At 42.6% G+C, this 23,563-nt stretch overlaps 1 protein-coding gene across 2 annotated transcripts; it reads left to right on the top strand.

Moving 5' to 3' along the window:
• The first annotated feature begins 1,282 nt into the window (after nucleotides 1-1,282).
• On the top strand, nucleotides 1,283-22,161 carry ltbr.S (lymphotoxin beta receptor S homeolog). 2 transcript variants are annotated; one of them, XM_041570849.1, is made up of 9 exons: nucleotides 1,283-1,649; nucleotides 8,789-8,870; nucleotides 9,262-9,387; nucleotides 10,163-10,318; nucleotides 10,517-10,573; nucleotides 14,500-14,601; nucleotides 18,288-18,307; nucleotides 19,696-19,864; nucleotides 20,361-22,160. In XM_041570849.1, exons 1-9 carry the CDS (start codon nucleotides 1,581-1,583, stop codon nucleotides 20,519-20,521), a joined length of 942 nt encoding a protein of 313 aa, XP_041426783.1. In that variant the 5' UTR covers nucleotides 1,283-1,580; the 3' UTR covers nucleotides 20,522-22,160. The 2 variants fall into 2 exon arrangements, with proteins under 2 accessions (XP_041426783.1, XP_041426784.1); XM_041570850.1 differs by lacking the exon at nucleotides 10,517-10,573 and having other exon boundaries at nucleotides 20,361-22,161.
• Nucleotides 22,162-23,563: the final 1,402 nt, after the last annotated feature.

Genomic DNA, 23,563 nt, shown 5'->3' with positions numbered 1-23,563 from the left:
ATTTTGAAATCTGACATGGGGCTAGACATTTTCTCAATTTCCCAGCTGCCCCCAGTCATGTGACTTGTGCCTGCACTTCAGGAGAGAAATGCTTTCTGGCAGGCTTCTGTTTTTCCTTCTCAATGTAACTGAATGTGTCTCAGTGGGACATGGGTTTTTACAATTGAGTGTTGTTCTTAGATCTACCAGGCAGCTGTTATCTTGTGTTAGTGAGATGCTATCTAGTTACCTTCCCATTGTTCTTTTATTTGGCTGCTGGGGGGGGGGAAAGGGAGGGGGTGATAATCACTCCAACTTGCAGTACAGCAGTAAAGAGTGATTGAAGTTTATCAGACAACCAGTCACATGACTTGGGGCAGCTGGGAAATTGACAATATGTCTAGCCACATGTCAGATTTCAAAATTGAATATAAAAAAATCTGTTTGCTCTTTTGAGAAATGGATTTCAGTGCAGAATTCTGCTGGAGCAGCACTATTAACTGATTCATTTTGAAAATATACAATTTTCCCCATGACAGTATCCCTTTAAGGCAGTGCTGTGTGTATGGCATGAGACAAGTAAAAACCATCTGTTGTGCTACTATTTCCTTTTCTGTGGTTCCCCGACTTGTCTTCTCAGCTGTGCAGGGATCACTGACAGAGGAGCAATTACTTTCCCGTTGCATTTTAAAGTCATAGAGCTCACCCCGCAGACGGGGCAATGTCCTACACCCTCTCCAAAACTGGGTGGCATCTTTGAAAGAAACAAGAAATCTCCCCTTAATAAAGCCATCATTATCCGTCACAGTAAAGATTCAGATTTCACAATTAAAATATTTAAGTGCAAGGGTTTGTTTTGCCTCAGTCGGAGCTTTTTATCTCTTTATTGTCTTCCAGACTCCACCCCAGGCAAAGGTGTATTACACTGAGAAACCAATTGGGCACAAGCTCCATATTGTTCACTGCCCCCTTTGGTAGTTGTTCCAAGCTTAATTAATAACACGCGTGGCCAATTAGAAGTCAACTTTTTATATTCTAATGATCCTTCTTTTAACGACCCAGGAGCCCGAGTGTTTTCCGACTCCTGCTCCTGCTCCTGCCTCTCTCTCTCTCCTTTTTGTACTGCTGAGTTTTCACTTCTGTCCAAACAACATGAGAAATATTTCCTTCCTGGTTCTGGAGGGGCCTCTCCCTATTCCCTGAAATGACATTGTTCAACAAACTTTCCACCCCCTCTTTAACCCAGGGGCCAGCCTTTAGGCTTTAACCCCTCCCTTTCCATAATTCCACTGACTACATTAGCATACTGTAGCAGCTGAGAGCCAGAAGCTTAAGAGTGTTGAGAATGAGGCAGCACTGCCTGGAAACCATGTTCATGAGTGAGAACACACAGAGGGGGGCATGAATTTAAGCCACGGCAAAACTAGAAGACCCCTGGCTGAGATTGTGAGAAGGTACAACTAGGAAGCAATGACAGATGATGTAGAGCAGCTAATTACTGTGCTGAACTAGAGGACTCACGCCTGGACACGAGGGTTCACTGTCTCAGGGTTGGTAGGACATAGGCATCTGCCCAACGTGAACTCCATATTTCTACAGATATGAAGATTGGACTTGTTACCTGGCTCTTCTTTCTGCTGCTGGGGAGCTTATGGAGGGAGGCGCAACAGGTGAGAAAACTGTTTGGGAGGCAGAGAAAAATAAAAAAAAACTAGTTGGTTATTATTGGAAGTAGAGAAACCAGGAATGTTGCAGGTTGTCATACCCTGTGGTGGACCAACCCAACCAATGAGCTTGTGGGAGACTCCTCCAGTCCCAAAAATGTACAAACCAAAATATCTCTAGGGATGAGGTGTAGAAAGGGGGGGGGGGGCAGATATAGGGATGGCAGGGTGGGGACTTCTGGGAGAGCAAAGTACAAAGTTCTGAATTGCAAAATGCACAGACTAAAGGTCTCCTACAAACCCAACTGGTATGGGCACATTGGAAAGCCAAAAACAATGGCATTGACACGGAAAACACAGTGCCTAAAGCTTTGCTCACCTGTACACCAAAATTGTGGATTCATTGATTGTGTTAATTTCTTTTCTTTGCACTTTGGTTGGTCCATGAAATAAAGTGGGACATTCACTAAGAATCGTAGTTGCACTTCGCCAGGCGTATTTTCGCCAGCGCTCCGTAAATTCACTAAAATCCAAAGTTGCGCTCAGGGGTAGCGTAAGGTTTCGAAGTTGTGCTAGCGTTAATTCGCCAAGCAAAGCGAAGTTACGCTAGCGATGGTTAATTTGCATACGGCGCCAAATTCAAGTTACAATGGAGGAATATGTAGCAGCACTAGGGAAACCTTCAAAACAGCAAATAAAATGTTTATTTTACCCTACACATGTGCCCACTGTATAGTTAAGTTGCCATGAGTCAGGAAATGTAGGGGGGAAGGAGGGGAGCCCCATAAAAAAATTTCGATCTTTTTCAGCCTATCACCCATAATAAAGAAAAAACGCCAGCGTTTTTTGGGACTTAGAAATAATTTTAATTTTTTTTGAAGCAATCCCTATCTAGTCTATTGTGCTTCGCCTGGTCTGAGGTGGCGAAGGAAGTCTAGCGTAAAAGTTAATGTTCAGTACAATGTGCGCGTTAGTGAATTTGCGTAGTTACGTCCGTTGCGCAAATTCGCCAGGCGTAAGGGTGCGAAGTAACACAAACGAAGTTACGCCAGCGTCCATATTTCACGCTAGCGTTAGGCGCTTCGGCGCTTAGTGAATTTGCCCCTCAGAGCATTAGTAAAGCTCAAGGGGACAAACGTGATAGAACAACCTAAAAGCCTTGTGTGCTTAGAGTTTTAGTTCAACCACCTTGATACGGAAATGGCAGGATATTCAGAGGAGCCAGTTTATTGGCTTCTTACCCTGTTGAGAAATATGTTGCCATACTGCATTTCCCACATACTGTACTCGCTTCTCTTCCATTTGCGCAATCAATGCAGGCTGGTTCCAGCATTAAAAGGGAAAGAACCTATGAAAATGTACATTATTGTTAGATTATTAATAAATCCCTTGCATATTCTGCAGAGCTGTACAATACCAGCATGTGTGCAGACAAACAGAATATTCTAGGCACAAACTACCATTAGTCCCTTTATTTAAATAATAAATAATAAGTAGGCTGCTCCTTTAATGAGTGCTAAGCGATGAGTATTGCACCAATAAATCACAGGACCTGATGTTTCTCTTCCATAAAGGGCACAGCACACGCAATACAGGAGGAGTCCGTCTGATCCAGGCTAAAAAAAAACATTAAGGGGAAGTGATTCTCATGTGGGAAAATGCAGAACCCTCTCTCATCAACAAATAACTAGCATGTAAAGTTTCATTTGTTTATTATTATTGTCTGGTATATGTTGTGCCAACACAATCCACAATGGTTTACTGAGATTATACATCGTGTACATCTCTCTCAGCATACCTACTATACCTGCTATCCCACAGTCACACTCCCTTCCCAGAGATTATTATCCACTGTTACTATAGACACCATCTCTCCCTACTATACCTGCTATCCCACAGTCACACTCCCTTCCCAGAGACTATTATCCACTGTTACTATAGGCACCATCTCTCCCTACTACTATACCTGCTATCCCACAGTCACACTCCCTTCCCAGAGACTATTATCCCACTGTTACTATAGACACCATCTCTCTCTACTATACCTGCTATCCCACAGTCACACTCCCTTCCCAGAGACTATTATCCACTGTTACTATAGACACCATCTCTCCCTACTATACCTGCTATCCCACAGTCACACTCCCTTCCCAGAGACTATTATCCACTGTTACTATAGGCACCATCTCTCCCTACTATACCTGCTATCCCACAGTCACACTCCCTTCCCAGACACTATTATCCACTGTTACTATAGACACCATCTCTCCCTACTATACCTGCTATCCCACAGTCACACTCCCTTCCCAGAGACTATTATCCACTGTTACTATAGACACCATCTCTCCCTACTATATCTGCTATCCCACAGTCACACTCCCTTCCCAGAGACTATTATCCACTGTTACTATAGGCACCATCTCTCCCTACTATACTGCTATCCCACAGTCACACTCCCTTCCCAGAGACTATTATCCACTGTTACTATAGACACCATCTCTACCTACTATACCTGCTATCCCACAGTCACACTCCCTTCCCAGAGATATTACCTGTATCAAGCACATGTTCCTACTATACTGTCACATCACACTCCTTCCAGAGTATTCCACTTTACTATACTCTCTCCTACTTACTGCTATCCACAGTCACACTCCCTTCCCAGAGATTATTATCCACTGTTACTATAGACACCATCTCTCCCTACTATACCTGCTATCCCACAGTCACACTCCCTTCCCAGAGATATTATCCACTGTTACTATAGCACCATCTCTCTCCCTACTATACCTGCTATCCCACAGTCACACTCCCTTCCCAGAGACTATTATCCACTGTTACTATAGGCACCATCTCTCCTACTACTATACCTGCTATCCCACAGTCACACTCCCTTCCCAGAGACTATTATCCACTGTTACTATAGACACCATCTCTCTCTACTATACCTGCTATCCCACAGTCACACTCCCTTCCCAGAGACTATTATCCACTGTTACTATAGACACCATCTCTCCCTACTATACCTGCTATCCCACAGTCACACTCCCTTCCCAGAGACTATTATCCACTGTTACTATAGGCACCATCTCTCCCTACTATACCTGCTATCCACAGTCACACCCCTTCCCAGACACTATTATCCACTGTTACTATAGACACCATCTCTCCTACTATACCTGCTATCCCACAGTCACACTCCCTTCCCAGAGACTATTATCCACTGTTACTATAGACACCATCTCTCCCTACTATATCTGCTATCCACAGTCACACTCCCTTCCCAGAGACTATTATCCACTGTTACTATAGGCACCATCTCTCCTACTATACCTGCTATCCCACAGTCACACTCCTTCCCAGAGATCTATTATCCACTGTTACTATAGACACCATCTCTACCTACTATACCTGCTATCCCACAGTCACACTCCTTCCCAGAGATTATTATCCACTGTTACTATAGACACCATCTCTCCCTACTATACCTGCTATCCACAGTCACACTCCCTTCCCAGAGATATTATCCACTGTTACTATAGGCACCATCTCTCCCTACTATACCTGCTATCCCACAGTCACACTCCCTTCCCAGAGACTATTATCCACTGTTACTATAGACACCATCTCTCCTACTATACCTGCTATCCACAGTCACACTCCCTTCCCAGAGACTATTATCCACTGTTACTATAGACACCATCTCTCCCTACTATACCTGCTATCCCACAGTCACACTCCCTTCCCAGAGACTATTATCCACTGTTACTATAGGACACCATCTCTCCCTACTATACCTGCTATCCCACAGTCACACTCCCTTCCCAGAGATTATTATCCACTGTTACTATAGGCACCATCTCTCCCTACTAAACCTGCTATCCCACAGTCACACTCCCTTCCCAGAGACTATTATCCACTGTTACTATAGGCACCATCTCTCCCTACTATACCTGCTATCCCACAGTCACACTCCCTTCCCAGAGATTATTATCCACTGTTACTATAGGCACCATCTCTCCCTACTAAACCTGCTATCCCACAGTCACACTCCCTTCCCAGAGACTATTATCCACTGTTACTATAGGCACCATCTCTCCCTACTATACCTGCTATCCCACAGTCACACTCCCTTCCCAGAGATTATTATCCACTGTTACTATAGACACCATCTCTCCCTACTATACCTGCTATCCCACAGTCACACTCCCTTCCCAGAGACTATTATCCCACTGTTACTATAGGCACCATCTCTCCCTACTATACCTGCTATCCCACAGTCACACTCCCTTCCCAGAGACTATTATCCACTGTTACTATAGGCACCATCTCTCCCTACTATACCTGCTATCCCACAGTCACACTCCCTTCCCAGAGACTATTATCCACTGTTACTATAGACACCATCTCTCCCTACTATACCTGCTATCCCACAGTCACACTCCCTTCCCAGAGACTATTATCCACTGTTACTATAGACACCGTCTGTCCCTACTATACCTGCTATCCCACAGTCACACTCCCTTCCCAGAGACTATTATCCACTGTTACTATAGACACCATCTCTCCCTACTATACCTGCTATCCCACAGTCACACTCCCTTCCCAGAGACTATTATCCACTGTTACTATAGACACCATCTCTCCCTACTATACCTGCTATCCCACAGTCACACTCCCTTCCCAGAGACTATTATCCACTGTTACTATAGACACCATCTCTCCCTACTATACCTGCTATCCCACAGTCATACTCCCTTCCCAGAGACTATTATCCACTGTTACTATAGGCACCATCTCTCCCTACTATACCTGCTATCCCACAGTCACACTCCCTTCCCAGAGACTATTATCCCACTGTTACTATAGGCACCATCTCTCCCTACTATACCTGCTATCCCACAGTCACACTCCCTTCCCAGAGACTATTATCCACTGTTACTATAGACACCATCTCTCCCTACTATACCTGCTATCCCACAGTCACACTCCCTTCCCAGAGACTATTATCCCACTGTTACTATAGGCACCATCTCTCCCTACTATACCTGCTATCCCACAGTCACACTCCCTTCCCAGAGACTATTATCCACTGTTACTATAGGCACCATCTCTCCCTACTATACCTGCTATCCCACAGTCACACTCCCTTCTCAGAGACAATTACGACTACTTTTACTATAATACAAAGAACAAAGTTTGCTCCCAGAACATCCATTGCAAGTCACCAGTATTAGCTGTCAAACAGTGCACTAGTAACAGGTACCCGCTGGTAGGTGGCTAAGGGTTAACAGACATGCAGCACCTATATTGTGAGAAGCTTTGCATTGACAGCTGTGAATGATTTACCCAATAGTGTGACGTGCCTCACCCATGCCCTCAATGTGCAACACTAAAATAGTATCGGGTGCTTTGGTTCTTCCTTGTGGGGCCATTCCAAATGCCTCTAGAACAATAGGAGGATCACTGCTCAATTGGCCTTTTATAATTGGCTTCTCAACTGGTTTGGCAGAATTAATTAAAGAGAACCTACACCCTGTTTATAATTAGTTGTGAACCTTACATTTAGTTAATGTTGTTGATTGCAACCTTGTGCAGCCATGGGATCCTAGGAGTTGTACTTCCCACCATTCCAATCTTTCCTATCCCTAATAAAAACATGGGTCTCAGGTACCATATTAATAGGCTGGAATGGAAAAATCTTTCTTGCTCTCTTCTATTACTGATTCGTAGGCAAGAGCAAGCACATTGGCAGATCCTCCTGCTATTAATCAGTCCATGAGGATGAACCAGTACATAAGTTCCATCAGTAACATAAGGGATCAGGACTGTGTAACAACAGAACAATTGCTCAATACCAGCTGGAGGGTGACATAATGTAGATTGAGCTGACATAATGTAGATTATGAGGTTCTGAGTTGGACAGGCTGATTGATCCACTGATTGGGTTGGGTTAGGGCCAGGGCCAGAACTATAGAAGAAGCAGACCCTTCTACTGCAGGAGGCCCAGGAGATATAGGGGCCAATGAGGCCCAAATTCATATACAATTTCAGTAAATATTGGTAAAACTTCTAGACATTTTGGGGGCCTAAAAAATAATTTGCTGTGGGGCTCAGTAATATCTAGTTAAGCAACTGGTTAGGGCCAACAAATTACACCTCCATCAGGTGGTGGACCTGACTCTTTCCCTGACCCACCCCTCTCTGTCAACCCCCCATCTTTCTCAACTGATTTTGTAATGCCTACCTGCCCCCATGTCCCTTCTGGTGATGTCAGGGATGGGTGGTGTGGGCTTGGGTTTATAAATCACAGCATTTGGTGGGCCTAGGTTCGGGTAGCAGCTGTGTAAGTAGATATTACTGGGCACCACAGCAAATTATTTTTCAAGCCCCCAAAATGTCTAGAGATTGACCCGTTTTACCAATATTTATTGAAATTGTTTATGAATTAGGGCCTCAAGGTACCCCTATACCAGTTGGGCCCCCTTGCTGCCACAGGGTCTGTTAGGACCGGGTTAGGATTGTGTTAGGGTCATATTCGAGTGAACAAGCTGTCAACCTGAGACTTACTAATGGGGTAACATTGGTAGTTTCTAAGAAAGCTTTTGATTGGCTGCTCTTTGTTGCTAGATCTTTGCAAATGTTACTTACTGAGAAGAATCTCCAGAAACCAAGAAGAAAGTAAAAGAGAGAATTCTGTATGAGAAGGATAGGGCTGCTGGTTAGGGTGAGCTTGTGCAAAACCCTTTGAGTTGTTTTATTATTATTATTATTATTTATGTGACAATTCTTGGCTTGAAAAATCGATTCTTCTGCTTCATCTCCAGGCTGAGAAACCCTGAACTTGAGATTTCATTTGCCAAATGCAAGAAAATGTCGTTCTAAACAACCTCCCAATATAAGAATTAAAATAATCCAGTTGCTTTAAAGTTAATCAGTTATTATACATTAAGTTTATGATTGGATTTTGCATAGTCCAGGCAACCTGCTACAGCTTCTTCAGGCTTCCCTTCTGTGCCGCCGGTGTAAAGGTTCTGGGAGTTGATGATTTTGGGCTTTCAGCCAGAGGTTCTGGTGATTGTAAGCCATGTAGGGATGTCCATGTATGAGAGAAAGGGATCCAGTAACCATATCTATGCTTCCAGGCCCCAGAGATTGAAAGGAACTGCGGAGAACGTGAATATTTTAACCTCCACCAAAGAAAATGCTGCTCCAGGTGCCCCCCAGGTAAAATTTCATGAGATCCCGGCTGCTAATTTTGCCCCTGGCTTGGACTTCCATCCTTTTAAATACAGGGTACAAAAATGATTGGTAGCATTTAAAGGGAAACTGCAGAAAAGTAAACGCCCCAGCAACACTCCAAGCAGGCCCTGATATGCCTCCAGATTCACCCCCCACCCAGTATATAAATCCAGGCCAGTTCTTAAACTCCCATAGCCATTAAATAATTTAATAAATCTGAGGGCTCACAATATACAGTATACGGCTGATTCGTCATTAGTCCCAACAAACATTCATTGACCAGTGACTTCTGAAGTGTCTAATAATTTGCCCTGTAGCGGCTGTCTTTGGCCATGTTTATCGTTATATGTAATAATGAATCTTTCTGCCCCCACAGGCACATACGCCTCCTCCCAATGTAGTGCTAAATCCGACACAAACTGCAAATCATGCCCCGTGGATTCCTACAATGAGAACTGGATCTACGCCGATAAATGCAAATTGTGTAAATCCTGTCCTGAAGGTGAGTAGGAAAAGGGGCCTTTGAATAATGATCCAATCCTGCATTCTGAATTGCTTATTCCATGTTAGCATTTTGGGGTTAAGAAGAGTTGCCACTTTTTCAAGTAAAATTACCACCAGTAGGGTGAGGATGGTGATTAAAAGTGGGTGGGGATTCGGTTAGATCCAGGGCACAGGAGGTTGGGATGTGGGAATGTCAGGGAGCAAGTCAGGGCTGTATCATTATCTCATTGGTGACATGGTATTCGTTGACATATTTGCCCAGAGCCAGGGTCCCCAGCTTGGGTAGCATTACATTGGAATACTGAAAGTGGAAAATTGAAAACCCCCAGCCCCACTAAATGGGTACAACCTACTATTTTCCAACATTTCATATAAGAAATCATTTTCCTGGTCCAAAACCACACCCCTTATCTGCACCAAACCACATCCAGCTTTCCAAAACCCCATCTTTGTGGGTTTAACATTTGAACTTTTTCAAAGGCATAGAGTATTGTAGGGCAATGTTGGGGGGGGGGGAGATACAAATCAATTGGCCAAAACCTGAGACTCGACTATTCTTTAAAGTGGCCTGTAATTGGTGATTATGAAGAAACTTGTAACATTTTTGATTTAAAGAGTCAGCTGGTGCTGGTCATTAAATACTAGTCTGCTAAGGTCATAATTATCATTAATGTGTATTTATTAACTCCACCTGTTGTTGCATCTCACTCACTCCATCCGCATACATATAACTCAACGTCCTTGTGCCTTTATCTCCGTGTTGCACTTGCCAGATGCAGGACTGGTAGCCATTGTGAATTGCTCTGCCACCACTGCTGTTGACTGCGGCTGCCAAGATGGCTATGTGTGTGAGCTAGCCAGCCCACTGGGGGAGTGCATGCACTGCAGACGTGTCACTAGCCCCGCACCTACAGTGGAATTCTCCACAGGTGGGTACTTCTTTGTTATTTTACTAGTGTATGTACCAGAACCCAGGAGGTGCCAAGAAGCTACCTATACATGGTTTACAATACAACCTTACAACTCTACTAGTGTTTCACTGGAAAGCACTCCCACTTCTATAAATCACCAGAATCCCCAATCAGCTTCTCAACTTTTTTTTCTATTTCTATTTTCTATTTGAACAGATCAGAGGAAAAATGAAGGAAATAAAGATAAAAGGCCTACGGGTGCACCTGACAATGGTACAAATTCTGCTTGTCTTCTGTTTGGTTCTGTGGGGTTCACCTACTAAAGAAGGGCAAAAATTGAGCTGTTTCCCACAATAATTGATTCTTTCCCAGAATTCCAGTGTAACTTTGCTAACCATTTTGCTCCACATACTGTAGGTGGAAAGATTTGTGCTAGTTAGTAATTTTTTTTCTCTTGCCATATCTCCCTACTGTCACTGTTTTACCTTTCCATCATCATCTTGTTGTAACATCACCATTTTGCTCTACCATAGCCAACTATCCATACTGTATAAATCTTGCACTTGCATCACCATCTCCATACCATGACTTCTTGTCCCACCATAACCATATTGTCTTCATATTGCCATCTTCTTCTAGTAAACTTACTATATCCCAGTCTTCTGACCTACAAATACTGTTCCCACTATGCAGGATGCCTTGGGTCATCCATGTTACTTACCAACCCCTTGGATGTTGCTCCCAGTGGCCTCAAAGCAGGAGCTTATTTTTGAATTCCAGGCTTGGCACAAGTTGTGGTTGTATAAAGAAATAAGAAAATAGCCAGAGTCTCCTGTAGGCTGCCAGTCCACCTAGAGGCTACCAAATAGCCAACCACAGCCCTTATTGGGCTTCCCCTGATCTATGTTCACGCTTCTGTTGCTCCCCAATTCTTTTTACATTTAAATATGGCTCAAGGGTAAAAAAAAGTTTGGGGCCCCTGCCCTCGGTAGACCCCATCACTGGAGACATCCCATTGCTTTGGAGGAAGACTAGCTGTCAGACAACTTTACTGGCAGTTTAACTACAGGATTGAGGTTAGTTTGTGGTTTCCTAGTTGAATAAAACATCTGGAGCACTTTGATAGTTTTGAGATAGTAGGCCTGTGTCTACTGCTTTGCAGTATTTTTTTTGGGCAGAATTTCATGACCAACAATGGCTGCCAGGGGAGGGTGGTAGCTGTGGTTCAGCATTAACTGCTAGGCCACAAATCAAAGATGGCAGTTCTGTGTTACTCTACATGTTTTTCTTGTTTTTCTGCTTTCCTGTATCTCCAGTAGACAGTAACAATAATAAGATCTTGCCAAATCTCCCTTCATTTCTGTGTTGGCTACAGAGACGGTAAAAGGCAGAACAAATGTCACATAATGCACAGTTCAATATTCTTACTGCATACCAAAGATATCTGCTTGTATGTTTATATAGGATAAAGATTTTGTAAAAAGTTTATTGTGTATAGAACATTCTTTTCCTCAAAATGTTTATTTATATATATATGGGAGGAGCTACCATGTTATTTTCCCTTACAAAGAATAGGAAGATGTACTGTAACTTTGTGTAAACAGAACATTCTTTTCTGTATTTATATAAATGGGTGTGAGCTGTCTTGTTATTTCCCTCAGAGAGGATTGTATAACTTATAATATAACATTTATTATACTATATTATTTACTAATATGCAGATTGTAATAAACATTACCTTTTACTTTACTTATACAGCCAAAAGCCATTTTATCCCTTAGAGGTGGCACCTATAGATATTGAGATAATAGTCTCTGGGAAGGGAGTGTGACTGTGGGATAGCAGGTATAGTAGGGAGAGATGGTGTCTATAGTAACAGTGGGATAATAGTCTCTGGGAAGGGAGTGTGACTGTGGGATAGCAGGTATAGTAGGGAGAGATGGTGCCTATAGTAACAGTGGATAATAGTCTCTGGGAAGGGAGTGTGACTGTGGGATAGCAGGTATAGTAGGGAGAGATGGTGTCTATAGTAACAGTGGATAATAGTCTCTGGGAAGGGAGTGTGACTGTGGGATAGCAGGTATAGTAGGGAGAGATGGTGTCTATAGTAACAGTGGGATAATAGTCTCTGGGAAGGGAGTGTGACTGTGGGATAGCAGGTATAGTAGGGAGAGATGGTGTCTATAGTAACAGTGGATAATAGTCTCTGGGAAGGGAGTGTGACTGTGGGATAGCAGGTATAGTAGGGAGAGATGGTGCCTATAGTAACAGTGGATAATAGTCTCTGGGAAGGGAGTGTGACTGTGGGATAGCAGGTATAGTAGGGAGAGATGGTGTCTATAGTAACAGTGGATAATAGTCTCTGGGAAGGGAGTGTGACTGTGGGATAGCAGGTATAGTAGGGAGAGATGGTGTCTATAGTAACAGTGGATAATAGTCTCTAGGAAGGGAGTGTGACTGTGGGATAGCAGGTATAGTAGGGAGAGATGGTGCCTATAGTAACAGTGGGATAATAGTATCTGGGAAGGGAGTGTGACTGTGGGATAGCAGGTATAGTAGGGAGAGATGGTGCCTATAGTAACAGTGGGATAATAGTCTCTGGGAAGGGAGTGTGACTGTGGGATAGCAGGTATAGTAGGGAGAGATGGTGCCTATAGTAACAGTGGATAATAGTCTCTGGGAAGGGAGTGTGACTGTGGGATAGCAGGTATAGTAGGGAGAGATGGTGTCTATAGTAACAGTGGATAATAGTCTCTGGGAAGGGAGTGTGACTGTGGGATAGCAGGTATAGTAGGGAGAGATGGTGCCTATAGTAACAGTGGATAATAATCTCTGGGAAGGGAGTGTGAGTGTGGGATAGCAGGTATAGTAGGGAGAGATGGTGTCTATAGTAACAGTGGATAATAGTCTCTGGGAAGGGAGTGTGACTGTGGGATAGCAGGTATAGTAGGGAGAGATGGTGCCTATAGTAACAGTGGATAATAATCTCTGGGAAGGGAGTGTGAGTGTGGGATTGCAGGTATAGTAGGGAGAGATGGTGCCTATAGTAACAGTGGGATAATAGTCTCTAGGAAGGGAGTGTGACTGTGGGATAGCAGGTATAGTAGGGAGAGATGGTGCCTATAGTAACAGTGGGATAATAGTCTCTGGGAAGGGAGTGTGACTGTGGGATAGCAGGTATAGTAGGGAGAGATGGTGCCTATAGTAACAGTGGATAATAGTCTCTGGGAAGGGAGTGTGACTGTGGGATAGCAGGTATAGTAGGGAGAGATGGTGTCTATAGTAACAGTGGATAATAGTCTCTGGGAAGGGAGTGTGACTGTGGGATAGCAGGTATAGTAGGGAGAGATGGTGCCTATAGTAACAGTGGATAATAGTCTCTGGGAAGGGAGTGTGAGTGTGGGATTGCAGGTATAGTAGGGAGAGATGGTGTCTATAGTAACAGTGAATAATAGTCTCTGGGAAGGGAGTGTGACTGTGGGATAGCAGGTATAGTAGGGAGAGATGGTGTCTATAGTAACAGTGGATAATAGTCTCTGGGAAGGGAGTGTGACTGTGGGATAGCAGGTATAGTAGGGAGAGATGGTGCCTATAGTAACAGTGGATAATAGTCTCTGGGAAGGGAGTGTGAGTGTGGGATTGCAGGTATAGTAGGGAGAGATGGTGTCTATAGTAACAGTGGGATAATAGTCTCTGGGAAGGGAGTGTGACTGTGGGATAGCAGGTATAGTAGGGAGAGATGGAGCCTATAGTAACAGTGGATAATAGTCTCTGGGAAGGGAGTGTGACTGTGGGATAGCAGGTATAGTAGGGAGAGATGGTGTCTATAGTAACAGTGGATAATAGTCTCTGGGAAGGGAGTGTGACTGTGGGATAGCAGGTATAGTAAGGGCAGATGTTGATCATAGTCAGACAGTCCTAATTCATATTAAAAAGGCCCCCAGTTTTTTGTGGTATAAATATTTGTGTCTCACTGATGCCTCCATCTCTTAAAGCTCCAGTTGCAGTACCATCTGAAGGCCCATATAACATTATCTGTCATGCAACAATAAAATAAGATGTTGATATTTCGCCCTTAACTTTTAATTGCATTAGCCAATGATTTTATAATTAATCTATTAACCTGTAATGTATGTTTCTGCATATTTATCCCCATAACCTTAAACACTCTAATGAAACCCTTATTTATCCCCCTCCAGGTACCCACTTTTGGATTATAATCTCAGTGACTGTTGGCTTGATCCTTTTAGGATTCATAATATTTTTGCTTGTGACCAATACACGTGTTTTGAAGCGAATAGGTAAGAATCGGATCCATTGTTGCATGTATAGAGAACACAACAAAGACACTTCCTTTTTCCTCAATTTGGGCTCTTAGACATTTTATTAAAGGAGAACTGAACAAATAAAAGCTTAACTAGAAATACTTTACCGTATAGACTGAATTTACTGTCCCAGCCCAGTGTTCAGCAGCCCTATAACATTAAAGGGATCCTGTCATCGGAAAACATGTTTTTTTCAAAACACATCAGTTAATAGTGCTGCTCCAGCAGAATCCTGCACTGAAATCCATTTCTCAAAAGAGCAAACAGATTTTTTTATATTCAATTTTGAAATCTGACATGGGGCTAGACATATTGTCAATTTCCCAGCTACCCCCAGTCATGTGACTTGTGCCTGCACTTTAGAAGAGAAATGCTTTCTGGCAGGCTGCTGTTTTTCCTTCTCAATGTAACTGAATGTGTCTCAGTGGGACATGGGTCTTTACTATTGAGTGTTGTTCTTAGATCTACCAGGCAGCTGTTATCTTGTATTAGGGAGCTGTTATCTGGTTACCTTCCCATTGTTCTGTTGTTTGGCTGCTGGGGGGGAAAAGGGAGGGGGTGATATCACTCCAACTTGCAGTACAGCAGTAAAGAGTGATTGAAGTTTATCAGAGCACAATTCACATGACTTGGGGCAGCTGGGAAATTGACAAGATGTCTAGCCCCATGTCAGATTTCAAAATTGAATATAAACAAATCTGTTTGCTCTTTTGAGAAATGGATTTCAGTGTAGAATTCTGCTGGAGCAGCACTATTAACTGATTCATTTTGGAAAAAAAAAAATTTTCCCATGACAGTATCCCTTTAAAGATCCAGGTCTTCAAAGTTGTTCACAGGAGCTTGCCATCTTGGATCTTGTTAGCCAATGAGTGTTAGCGGCACTGCACATGCTCGGTGGTGCTCTGGGCTGCTGTTGAGAAGTTAAATTTAGGGGTTGTGGAAATCAGCAGATTGGGAAACTTGCAAGTAATGAAAAGAAACACATACATAGACCTGACGCTGTCTCTTGCATTATGCAATGAAGAACTGCACTGGAACCTTCATTTATGGCATAGCAAAAAAATCATTTTTATCAGCTTCCCCATTTTACAGGGGAAAATGTAGAAACCTTTGTTAAGTGGAAAAAAAAAGTTGGCTGCACTTGACGTCTCTTGTGGCTGCCTCTTGACTGTTGGATTGTGCGTCATTTCTCTATGGTTAAAGGGGAAGTAAGAGTTTTAACAGATGATGATGCATCATTCTCTTCTAATGAGCTTTCTCTTTTCCCACACGCACACACAAAGACGCTTTATATTATTTTAAAAAAAGGCTTTGTGTTATGAATTGTTTTAAAATCCCTGGTTAGCTGCTATTGTAGGGGGTAATGTAATACCATATCTGGCAACCTATGACAACCATTAAGCACACAGCATGTACTAGGTTGAATATTTTAAAGGATCTGATTGGTTGCCGATAGTTATTAGGCCTGGAGCAAGGTTCAGGTCTGTTGTTATATTTCACCCTTTGATTTACATGTCAACCTAATGTTCTTCATCAGTGATCCCCAACCAGTAGCTTGTGAGTAACATGTTGCTCTCAAACCCCTTGGATGTTGCTCCCAGTGGCCTCAAAGCAGGTGATTATTTTGAATACAAGGCTTGGAAGCAACTTTTAATTGCATAAAAACTAAGTATACAGCCAAGTACAGCTTCTTGCAGGCTGCCAGTCCACATAGGGGCTACCAAATAGCCAATCACAGCCCTTATTTGGCACCCACTCTTTTTACATTTGAATGTGGCTCACTGTAAAAAATGTTGGGAACCCTGTTCTACATCAACAGTTACCGTTGCTTAACATTCCAGTGGCCGGGTGGCATTGCTGCTAAGCAGCGCAGAGTTTCTAGGTTCAATTCCAGCTAGGGAACTATCTGCAATCAGTTTGTATGTCCCCCCTGCATGGGTTTCTCCAGCTATCCCCTCATATTCCAAACATGCAGGATGGTCTTTAGCTCCTGATAAAAATTTACCCTAGGGTTTTGGTACTGTGATCAGAGGTTTAGACTGTAAGCTCCAATGGGCAGGTATTGATGATAGAATAAGGAGCAATTTCTATAAAGCACTGTATGATATATAAGAGAGTCATCCATTGCACATTAAAAGCCCACCATACAGGCCCGGATTTGTGGCGAGGCCACATAGGCCCGGGCCTAGGGCGGCAAAAAATAGGGGTGGCATGCCACCCAGCCACATTATGGGGAAGTGTGCGTTCAGTGTATAAAATATGGCATTTTTAGCCACATTCATTTTTAGTGTTTAGTTCCAGCCCACTGCTTGACTTACAGAACTCTTGCCCTCCCCCTGTAAGCTCCTATCAAAGTCTTCTAGACCAACCCACTGCTTGAGTTAAAGCAGTGATCCCCAACCAGTGGCTCTGGTACAGCATGTTGTTCACCAAGTCCTTGGATGTTGCTCCCAATGGCCTCAAAGCAGGGGCTTATTTTTGAATTCCAGGCTTGGAGGCAAGTTTTAATTGTATAAAAAACAGTTGTACTGCCAAACAGAGTCTCTTGTAGGCTGTAAGTCCACATAAGGACTTACAAATTGCCAATTACAGCCCTTACACCCCAGGAACTTTTTTTCATTCTTGTGTTGCTCCTCAACTCTTTTACATTTGAATGTGGCTCATGGGTAAAAAAGTTGGGGACCCCTGAGTTAAAGTCTTCCAGCCCCTCCCCCTGTAATCTTTATTTAGAGTAAACTCAATGTTACAGAGTCACTTCTTTTCCTATTCAACTATCACTTGACAGCACTGGGTGTTTGGGTGTTATGACAGTTTATATTAAAGGGAGGAAGGGGGTATTTGGAGCACTTTGTTCCTCTCCCACAGAGGTATAAAATGTAGCCTAAGGCCCCTGGACCAGAAACCTCTGGCAGAAAGATCCCTACATTTAACTGCTCTTAAGATGGCCATAGACGCAATTTTCGAACCCAGTGTGGATCGTCCTGACATTTTTCATCCCATGGTCATTTAGTCTATGGGACAGATTAGAAGATTTCTGTTGACTAATGACAATATCTCTGCATGTGTTGTCTATCTGACGGAATTAATGGATAATTGTCACTTCTATCTGTCGGACATAACTTTCATACGATTGCTGTCACGGCAAGAACATCGTCTGATTTGTTCTTTTACTACTTTATTTAATCTGAATGGTTAGTGGCAGGTCGGAAGATTTGGACGTACTTTGATTTGTAAGATGCAAGTCTGAAATCTATGGCCAACTTTAGAAGCACCTGAATGAATGGTTGGTGGGAAGGAAAGAATTCTTTAGCCTTTAAGCTTTCCACACCGTAATACATACAGGGTTGGACTGGGCTGGTTGGACACCTGGAAAAAACCCAATGGACTTGGCATTCATTGGCCCCACAGACCCAGACCTGCTCCCATGGGTGCTCCAGGTGCTCCCCTACCCATCCAAAGCCGTAGGAAAAGGAAGGAGGTATAAGGTGTGCTGCACAGGTGAGGGAGGGAAAAACGAGGATACATGGGTGGGCCCCAGACACCCTAGTCCAGCGCTGAATACTTTTGTTCAGAATGTGACTGCTACATTCCCAGTATTGTACATACTTGTGCTATAGGGGTACAAATGGGCACTAACTTATCACTCTCTTTGTGTTTTCCAGTTCGAGTAATGGGCAACGAGGTAAGAACATGAGATTCTTTATCTGCTATCTTTCAAAAGATCCAGTTACTCCGGGCCCAGTTTTATAGAGGGGGCGTTTGAATTGGGGTCTCATATTCATGGGCTCATATTCATGAACACAATTTGTCAAAGTACAAAAGACATATTAATATCTGTAATATTAGTGTTAAGGAGGCCCTTTAGACCAATTCTGCAACTTATCTGCCCGTTTATGGCGCCCTCTGATGGGCCCACCCACCGATATCTGGCTGGAAATCGTTTGTGTCTGATTTAGAACTAAATAGTTGATGTAGTCCTTGTTCCGATGGCTTGTATTAATGCCATTATAATAAAATTGTTTGGCCTTAGGGCCACCTTAGGTGAATCTTATCATGTATGGCCAGCTTTATGGGCACCATCCATCTCATCTGTAGTTTTACTATTCATGGATTTAGGCCCCACCATGTTGCACTATTGGGGGTCTTTCTAACTTAATACAGGTGTATTGTCAGGATTCGGGTTTAAGCATTTCAGACGTGTTCAGTTCAAGTTGCACCCTATTGCTGTATGGTGTGTAAGATCTTTTCAGGCACCCTTTGCTCATAATGAGGGGATGGAACTATAACGGTTACATGGCTGTAAATGTTACGTAGCTATTATTTAATGGATGCCCTAGACAGTTAAGCCAAAGTCACCCATGTCTGCCCTTTCACGCCATTACGCTATCCCTACTGTTTGGGCATTAAAGTGACACCACTATCATAATATTATATCATTCCAAACTGGAAAGTTGGAATGTTTAGGCCATACCCTGATTATATCATTCCAATCTGAAATTGGAATGTTTTGGGCTATACCCTGTTAAGCCCAGTCACATCCTCCATTCACCCAAATCTCTATCTGTTTTTGGGTTATAGGGACAATGGGGTGGTATAACTTAGGGTTATATATTGTCAGAAGCCATAAATAATGAGGGGGAGCTGACTACTGCGACATTATTTCAATGGAACAACTAGCAGTACAGAGAAAAGCAATTTATTTATTTTAATTTAAATTTTTATTGATTTTGACACAGCAAACGTTCAAGACATATATTGCTTTTAATGGCGAATACATTTAAACATACAGTGAGTTTGGTAAGGGCTTAGGATGCTCAGCACCAGTGGCATAACTAGATATTATTGGGCCCCACAGCAAATTATTTTTGAGGTCCCAAAAATGCCTTGAGGTTGACCTGTTTTACCAATAGTTATTGAAATGGTATATGAATTAGGGCCTCGCAGGGCCCCTATACCTCCTGTCCTCTATACCTCCTGTCCTGAGCCCCCTGCAGCCACAGCTTAATACAAGGCCATAGAATTACTCTGAATAGAATTATAATGGCATTGTGTTGATTTTCTGTTCTGCAGGACAACAAAACATCATCATCCTTAGATGCAACAGATGCAAGGACATTTCCGGAAATAGTACTGTTGCCAGGGTCCAATGGAACCCAGAGTACAGACCTGTCCCAAAATCCTGCAGAAACAACCTCACACAATACTGAGGATAGTCTAATGCAGAGTGTCCACCTCTTGGGTAAATAATGAAAATATGATAAATGGTTTTTATTATGACTGCCAATGGGATTACATTTTTTCAGTTTGCATCCCCTTTAAGTGAAGCCAAAACATGTGCAGATTACTGAGCCAGAGCATGTTAAGGCTGTGAAGAAGGGAAGCTGATGACGTCTTGATAACATGGCAGCTAATGGTTTGCCCAAAGCATCAGTGCAAAACTTCATCCTGGATAGGATACTGTATACTGGGAGGGTGGTTATCATTACTATATGTAACATTATATTCCTGCTGGAGATTGTAAAACACTTCCTGTAGTATATACTGAATGGGGTTCTACATAATGCTCCCAACTTGTAGTTGTACCAAGTGTCATGAAAGCTCAGACCATTAGATATACTATACGCTGGCTCATAGTGACATCTATAGTACTGTTGACTAATACTAACAGGTACCATCTTCAGAAACAAGGCAATAGTATTACATGTGTACTGATGCATTTTTTGCTTTTTTTGCAGATTCCACCAAGGGGCAAAGCTCTGACTATATCTCCTCTTTTAAAGTAGTCTCAGGCTGCTATCCCCACCTTTCAATTCCAGTTATGTCTGATGATCATCTTCATTATCCCATACAAGAAGAACACAAAGCACCAGAGATTGAAGGACCAGCATCTACATAATGAACGGCTCAAGAATCAGGGAATCATGTTGCAACCACCCCATACGATAGTAAAGTTTAAAACCTGTGCTTTGCAGTCTCAACAATCTGGAGAGCAGTGGCTCCCAAAGTGGAGGGTGGCCTAGGCTGAAGGAGACATTTGGGAAGAATGTTCCTGGAAGATCAGCTTGAGATTTGAGGGTGAAGGTTGACTTCAAATTCTTGGAACTATAACTGAATGGCAGAGACCATGATGTCTACAATTTTGTGATGAGCTATGGAGGTCCCCTGCTTATATGAGGGGTCTCAAAGGTGGGACATGACCTGAACAAGTCTGGAAAACACTGATGTAGAGCAAATGAGAGCTCAACTGAACAACTTTCATCTGATCTTGGACTCGGCTGTGGTGGTGGTTTGGAACACAAGCTTGAAGTTCAATGACAGGGCTGTACAAATTGGAGTCCTATTTGTCCAAGGGCTCTGCTGGTTAATGTGTGTGATATTTATTTTTAATATGTATATTTGGCACCTACCTGGAAAATTGGTGGACAATACATGATTACAACAGCATGGGAATATATAACTTTATGTGCCACTGGTCTCTGGAAAAATGAAGTTATGACCAAGGACCATGACAGTTTCTGGAAGGGAAACTAGTGATAGAATACAAACCCCATATTACATATTACGCCCCATGATATACCCAGACATTCCTCTATTTCACAATCCACCAACCCCTGCGCACACCCTGCAAGCCCTGCTTTTTTACTACTCCTGAATCAGGCTTTTCTATCTCAGAGCCCCTGACTTCAGTACCCCCTCTACCCCATCGTTGGAGGCCCTGATCAAGAACTTCTGTTCCATAAGGTTTGTGGAGAAAGAAAATCACTGTAGCAACGAGCCAGGGTTAAGAGGCAGCTAGCTTTCATTCTATAGAGAACTTCATTCATTCACTCTTGGCCTTATGTTGTTTGGATTGAAGCCGGTGTAGAAACGCTCAACACTCCCTTCACCACTCGTGAAGTCCTCACTGCTCAATCAATACACTTGTGTACTCAGTTATGAAGGGTTAATGGGGCCTGGAATTGTATTTGAATGGAGGGGGAAATAAAAGTTATGGAAAAAAGTGGAAAAAACAAATATAAATATAAATATAAATATGTGAGACACAAGGGAAAATCCCCTGAAATGAATGGGCTGGAATGTAAGTTTATTGGCACTTATCTTCTTTTCTGCACAAGCTGTGAATAACTTCTCTATAATCGTATCACTCATTCCCTTTGTCACAGCCATTATGTGAGCTTGTTCATTGTATTTGCTTATAGCTGGATTCCCTGCAAAAAGCTGCCGAGCCAGCTCTGCAAATTGCTCTGCTGTGGTTTAAAGGGCCAGTGCACCCTTAAATACACCAGCAGTACAGGTGAATGGCTGAGAGAGCATTTTTTTGCACATTTACTTACTTTTTTAGAAGTCTTTAATTCCCCTTTAATTTTTTAGTCTACCGAACAAAACTAGAAAAGTTGCACTACGCTCCAGGGCACAGGGTCTCTCCTAGGGAGCTGACATTCAGGGGCACATTTACTAAGCTCGAGTGAAGGATTCGAAGTAAAAAAAAATTTCGAATTTCAATGTTTTTTTGGGTACTTCCATCGAAAAGGCTACTTCAACCTTCGACTACGACTTCGAATCGAATGACTCAAACTAAAAATCGTTCGACTATTCGACCATTCGATAGTCGAAGTACTGTCTCTTTAAAAAAAACTTTGACTAACTACTTTGACACTTTAAACCTACCGAGCTACAATCTACAAAGGACCTTCCCCATAAGCTTTCTAAGCTTTTTTGGATTGAAGGAAAATCGTTCGATTCAAAGGATTTAATCGTTCGATCAAAAATTTTTCCTTAGATCTTTAGATCGAAGTATTTGCGGTAAATCCTTCAACTTCAATATTCGAAGTCAAAGGATTTTACTTCGATGGTCGAATATCGAGGCTTAATTAACCCTCGATATTCGACCCGTAGTAAATGTGCCCCTCAGTCTTAGGTGCCAGTATATGCACAGCCAACTGCAGAGACCCTTTAAAACATGTTGCTTTAAGAGATAATATACCCCCTCCTTGTGTTATATGTTATAGAATGTCTTATTCCTACCAACTTTTCAGTTGGTCCTCATTTGTTAATCGTTTTTTTCTTCTGCCTCTTTCCAGCTGTCAGGTGAGAGTCACTGACCCCAGCAGCAGAAAAAGCTATTGCTCTGCACGGCTACACTTTCATTGTTATAATAAATTTTTATTCCTTATCTTTCTATTCAGGCTCTTTCCAATTAATTCCTAAGTGCCTCTCAAAACCACTGCCTGGTTGGTAGGGTAAATTGGACCCTAGCAACCACAGAGCTGCAGGACAAAAAGAGAACTAATTCAAAAACCATAAAAATGAAAATCAACTGTGAAATAGACTGAGTTAAAAACGTTTACGAAATAACAACAATAGCTGTGAGTCCCTCCAAAAACAGTCAAAGATGGTTTAAAAATTACAAAAATATTTATTAGAACATAGTGGACTAACGCGTTTCTTGACTGTTGGGGCACTTACTCATAGGCTATGAGAAAGTGCCCCAACAGGCATAAAACGCATTTGTCCACTATGTCCTAATAAATATTTTTGTAATTTTTAAACCATCTTTGACAGTTTTCGGAGGGACTCACAACTATTGTTGATATTTCTTGGATATGCACCTGTGGACTGGGGTGAGCTGTGAGTAGATCCTCCTTTATCTACTAATGTTTTTGCCTGCTTGCATAATTTATTGGAACCCCTTTGACTGTGGTAGTACATACATTGGCCCTCGGCACCTGTTCTTTTGAATTTAAGGGTTAACCACCCCTTTAAGCTAAAGTCCAAAAGGCAAATTGAAGCTACTCCATGTTTGGTCCTTGTGAGGTTGATCATTAGTGCAAAGTAATCTCCCTGCATGCTGGACAGTTAATCTAATTATCTGCCTCGCAAGGACCAAATATTGAGGAGCTTTCACTTCCCACAATTGGCAAAGGGGAGGGGCTTATGT

This window comes from Xenopus laevis, chromosome 7S, assembly GCF_017654675.1.
Source record: "Xenopus laevis strain J_2021 chromosome 7S, Xenopus_laevis_v10.1, whole genome shotgun sequence".
Lineage (NCBI taxonomy): Eukaryota > Metazoa > Chordata > Amphibia > Anura > Pipidae > Xenopus > Xenopus laevis.
This window is presented reverse-complemented; position numbering and strand designations above follow the sequence as displayed.

Excerpts from the sequence above, each read along its gene's own strand:
- ltbr.S (XM_041570849.1), top strand. The coding sequence starts at position 1,581 with ATGAAGATTGGACTTGTTACCTGGCTCTTCTTTCTGCTGCTGGGGAGC. Across the intron at positions 9,388-10,162 it reads GTGTAAATCCTGTCCTGAAG|ATGCAGGACTGGTAGCCATT; the intron begins GTGAGTAGGAAA and ends TGCACTTGCCAG. Across the intron at positions 19,865-20,360 it reads GCAGAGTGTCCACCTCTTGG|ATTCCACCAAGGGGCAAAGC; the intron begins GTAAATAATGAA and ends CTTTTTTTGCAG.